General features: G+C 47.4%; 1 protein-coding gene across 3 annotated transcripts in view; it reads right to left on the bottom strand.

The window, feature by feature from the left end:
• Nucleotides 1–5,000, bottom strand: part of EBF3 (EBF transcription factor 3) — a 116,522-nt gene that overhangs the window by 11,026 nt on the left and 100,496 nt on the right. For all 3 annotated transcript variants that reach the window (XM_030832099.2, XM_060286300.1, XM_030832101.2), the window contains exon 11: nt 903–991. In XM_030832099.2, coding sequence (XP_030687959.1) covers nt 903–991 — 89 coding nt within the window. The remainder of the gene's footprint in view (nt 1–902; nt 992–5,000) is intronic.

The raw sequence follows: 5,000 nt of genomic DNA, 5'->3' as shown, positions 1-5,000 counted from the left end.
CGTGTTCACAAATTAAAAAGGAGCCTAACGATATTGCTTATGCTCATGCTGAGCATTAAAAAGGTAACGTCTAAAAGGCTTTATTGTGTTAATAAAACTCGAAGGTGGTCAAGACTTGGGAGAACACGGGGGTGGAATATAAAATAATCAGTCATAATGTTATGACTTCATTTTTCATTTTGTGTTTTTCAACTGGCCTTGAAAATCAGAGATGGCTTCTAAAGAAAGAGACAAAATTATATCAAAGGAGAGGGAAGATTATAAGCCTGACTTATCTTTAATGTTATACATCAAAATGAAATTCCTGTGATACGTGGCGTGTGCATAAACAACAGGGCAGCGTTTGTCTTTGTTGAATTTAAATGAAAAGTCCCTCTAGATATTAATATGGGGACTTCATTTGTTAGCCTGCTAAGTCAGGGACTTATAACAAAAGCTTTGTAAACAAAAGATTAAACTGAATCGAGCTTTAGAAAATGAAAGGAAAACAAGAGTCAAGTAATCACAGATCAGACTGGGGCTGCTTAGATTGAAATCAGCGCGGGCTACTGGAGTGGAAAATGTTTAATTGAACTATTTCATTACGCGGAAGTTTACGTCCCCCTTGCAGAATCCAAAATACGTGTATCAGAGAAGCCTTTCTTTTCCTCCTTTAAAAACAGGGGCCCGCAGAGATGAAACGCAAGACTGGAGACGGCGCGGCCCCTCCTTCCACCCTTTGCCCACCTCTGAACCGCGCCAGGCACGGGCCGGGGCTGCTCCCACACCTGTCGGCCGGGCCGTGGGCCAGGGTTTGGGGCATCTGGAAGCCCCCCCTTCCCAGAGCACCTGCTGCCCCCAAACCGGAACCAGCCCGGTGGCGGCCCCCCCGCGGACAGGGCGCCACTTGCCCTTTTACTAACCTTGGGTAACCTTTCGGGATCACCCGGATGTCTTGGGATCACTTTCTGCAACCTCTGAAAGCCGTAATCTATGGTTGGTTCATTAAGGGCTGTAACAGGACACAGAAATGCAGGTCAGGTTAATTACTTTTATGCCATCCATTACTCGTTTATTGCACGCTTACAAATAAGTGTGTGATTCTCCTGTTCTGAGGCTCTTGAAGGCAAGCACCCCTGGAAGCTAGCTCTGTCCTAAGGAGTAGGTTTCCCCCTTTCTTTTGCACATAAAAGCAATGATTATTTCTAATCTATAATTAGACTGGAGGAGAGTCAAAGGGTTACTCAATATATTGTAAAAATGGGAGAGCAGTCAGAAAGTTGCAGGTCTCGGGGCCATACACAGCCATCACCATGGTCGCCATCGCTGTCTACATTACACAGGGCCTTCCACACCGGCTGGGGATTTATGGGAAACTGGCAATTATGACATATGTCCAGCTATTGCTAGTTTCAGATTTATCCCTGTGGTCCTTTTTTGTCTAGCATATTGCCTGAGCACAAACCAGGCAGGAGGAGCACTTATTCTTGCAAAGCTTTAATAATCTGTGAATGGCTGACTACAAACTGATGTAGGGCAGTATCATTCCACCAGCCTCACGAAATTGCTGGCCACAAATAGTAATTAATCTTTTTATCCCTCAAATTGTAATTTTGACTATGAACTGCGCGCGGCCATAAATCAGCGGCACGCGCGCTGTGTACGGAGCATGAATCACGGCCGGGGCTCCGTCCGACTGCAGCCTCTGTGTTTAACAAGCTTCATAAGGAGCCATTGGGCTTTATTATGGCTCTGCCTGACTCCAACAAAAACTGAGCCCCGAGGCCCGGGGACGCGAGTTAAGACGAAAATACTTATTAGAGTACATTACTTCTTGATGTAGATATCGTTTTCCGTGGAGTAACGCCACGGTGCATGGCGCGACATAAATCAGGGGGTTTTCTGAGACTAATAAGACCTGCCGCCATCTATTCATTACTCAGCCCGCAATTTGGGCCATCACTCATTAGTCAGCACGTAATTTGATGATTAACACCACCCAACTCAGCAGGTCTGCGGAGCGCCGGGAACACAAAGGCTACAGCTTCAAGGAGCAAGGTTAGAGGCTGCCTTTGAAAGTGCTTTCCGGAATAATTGGTCACCGTTATCCTCGAGTGCTCGGGCTGCTGGTGTCAACACCCACGGCGGGTCTCGTAAGCGCCGCCGGAAGGCTTGCACGCACACTGGATAACGCGCCCGAAAGTTGAGGACCGCAATATGATCTGACATTCCATCATACGTGCCGGAGACAAAGGTCCGCACAGGAATGTGAAGTAAGACATTTTCTTGTTAATAAAGCATTGATCCGACATATTGATTTTACATGACATGGCTTCTGCCGCGATTTTGCCCTCCTTTTCCTTTGCAAACAGTAAAGCTCTTCAGAATGCCTCGGCGTAGGTGACACGGCAAAATTTCTAACTCTCTGTGATGTAAATCCTATATGTGTAAAACCACTTCATAATCAAACCATTAATCATCAGAAGCTGTCAGCGGTGACTTGGGGGACGATTTGTCATGTCTCTGCCTGGCCGGGACAAGGGTGTCAGGCGAAAGTGCAGTGCAGGGAGCAGGGTGGCTGGGCCTCACCCAGCGACTTGGCCCAAAACAGGATGCGGTGAAGTCTTATGTGTCTTGACTGCGGAACAAAAAAGGTGGCCCACTGTGCATCCCTAACACGCCAGGTTTCTCCTCTCCCCCAGCTAATCGCCATGACTGTTCGACTTAATGAATCGGCCTGATGAAAGGTGATCAGAAAAGATAGATGGGCGGCCGCTATTGATTTCATGCAAATGCCCCGACAGGTGATAGACGCTTTAATGCAAGCTTTCAGAAGCTTTATGACTTGTAATAACCATATACTCTCATTCTGGGGGAGACATTCCCGATGTTTCAGTGGAATTGACATTCTCCTTCTAGGACCCAAAAGATCTTAAAGCAGCAGAAAAAAACACGGGGGTACCGTTCACCTCCCGCTTCAGCCCAAAGAGCGTTTACGTCTTGAGCGCACCGCCAAGAACGAGGTCGGACGTTCGGAAGATGACATGCCATCCTACGACTGTAGGTCTCGCCGTGCTGGACACGGCGAGGGGGGCAGGGGGCGGGCGCCGCTGTTGCGGCTAGAAATCCCACCGGGGGCTCCGCTATGGTAGCCCGACGGATTTACGTGGAAGAATGAGAAGAAGGGGCCCTTGTCTTCAAGCTACAGAAGCAGAGACATGTTCTCGGTTCTGGCGGGTGCGGGGGCTTTGATCACTGAGGGTGGGACGGCCCTCCTCTGCGTCTGCGAGAGCGGCTGCCATCCGCGGGGCCGGGCGGCGGCCTTCCGAGGGCCACACCCCACAGAGCCCTCCGCCCCGTGCCAGGCAAGACAAGGAGTCGCCCAGACTTGGCTGGCAAACTCTACAACTGGAGGAGAAAGCAGAAGCCCCTTCGTGCACATCTGATAAATCCTCCGCGTGCGGAGTGTACAAGGAGGGCCCGGCCGAGCCAGGCCACGGCTCTGCACGTCCAGTCACAGAGCACCGAGCCAGGCCAATCAATACCACTTTCCTGTTTTAGAACTGGGTAATTATGAGGGGGAGAGATTGCCTGACCTTTCACCTGCACTGCATTACTTTGCTGATATTAAGATAAATTGCCTGATTTTGGGTAAACATATGCTGCGATTCAAGCTGTCAGCACTGGTTTGCTCAGGGATAATTTGTATTGATCTCCCAGCTTCTGCCCAATTTTGCTTACTGACCTCGTGGATAATTAGAGAAGGAGCCTTGGGTGAGCTCAAGTCGGGACGAAGAAGAAATATGAAGAAGAATAAAGCAAATTTGTTTTATGTTAATATTTGTAGGTCCTCCTCCGGCCCTCACATCTGTCAGCATCAGGAGAGCCGTAAATTAATGGACTTGGTTCCTGAGCAGTTTATTCCCAGGAATTATTTAGCAGCGTGCTTAGTCTCTGAACATGTGTCACTGGGTTAAATTAATTTAAACTCTGCCTTAAACACAACAAAAACAAATGTGATTTTTTGCTGAAGGGGAAAAACCAAGACATTTCTCAAAATGCATTATAAGCGCCCACCCTTCTGCAGGGATTCCCACCGATCTGCGTCGGAGAGGCTGAGTTTTATAATAAACCGCCCCCCCCCCGCCCCCGCAAAAAAAAAGTAATTAGTGCCCGTTATTTGTTCTGAATTCAAATCTTGCTACGACGGGCCACTACCTATAAAAGAGATGACTGCAGGCACAAAATTATATCATTTAAGATATGTCAGATTATAAGGCTGTTGTACCAAAAGTCATAAAACAAATGTCCCTTGTGAAATATCTCTTTATTAACCGTGCCATAAGATATTAACATTCCTCATTTAGTGGAGGGCCTTTTATCTGTTTCAAATACATTATTCGTCCTTTTAGAGATAAACCGTATTAATATCCATTTGAGTAGGCTACCGTGGCCTAATGCATAGTAATTTTTGTTGGAGAGCTTTTATTTTAGACTAAGAAAATTACACAGCAGTAAAACCTGAATGAACCAGAAGCTGGAGTAGCCGGGAATCACATTCCATTTATGCCAAATGGGGCAGGCAATCAGGCAGCCTGTGAAAGGCCAGATATCCGGCTATCATATGCAGGCCAGCATCCAGCACGGGTCATACAAATAGAGCCTGACACGGCCACATAGACTCAATGAGTCCTACACGCCGGAACAGCCTACAGCTCGGGAAGGATACATATTTAAATATATTTGAGTGTACTGGAGCTAATCTCGTTACTTTACATGCATTAAAGTCATAACAGAAGAAGCATTCTAAATATTTAAGTCATGCCCGTGTACTGGGGGATTAATCATTCCGCAGTTGATAAAATTTTAACGGTCTGTGATGTCAGTTCAAGTTGGGATTGCCGGAGCTAATGTGGCAGCAGAAAATGGCATCAGGCTCTGAGCTGCAGCTGCGGCCAGAGCAGCTCCAATCGGCCGGCTGCAATTAGAAACGTACCAATGGGCAAGAGTCAGTGGCATTT

The sequence above is a fragment of the Globicephala melas genome, chromosome 16 (assembly GCF_963455315.2).
Source record: "Globicephala melas chromosome 16, mGloMel1.2, whole genome shotgun sequence".
NCBI classification, from domain to species: Eukaryota; Metazoa; Chordata; class Mammalia; order Artiodactyla; family Delphinidae; genus Globicephala; species Globicephala melas.
This window is presented reverse-complemented; position numbering and strand designations above follow the sequence as displayed.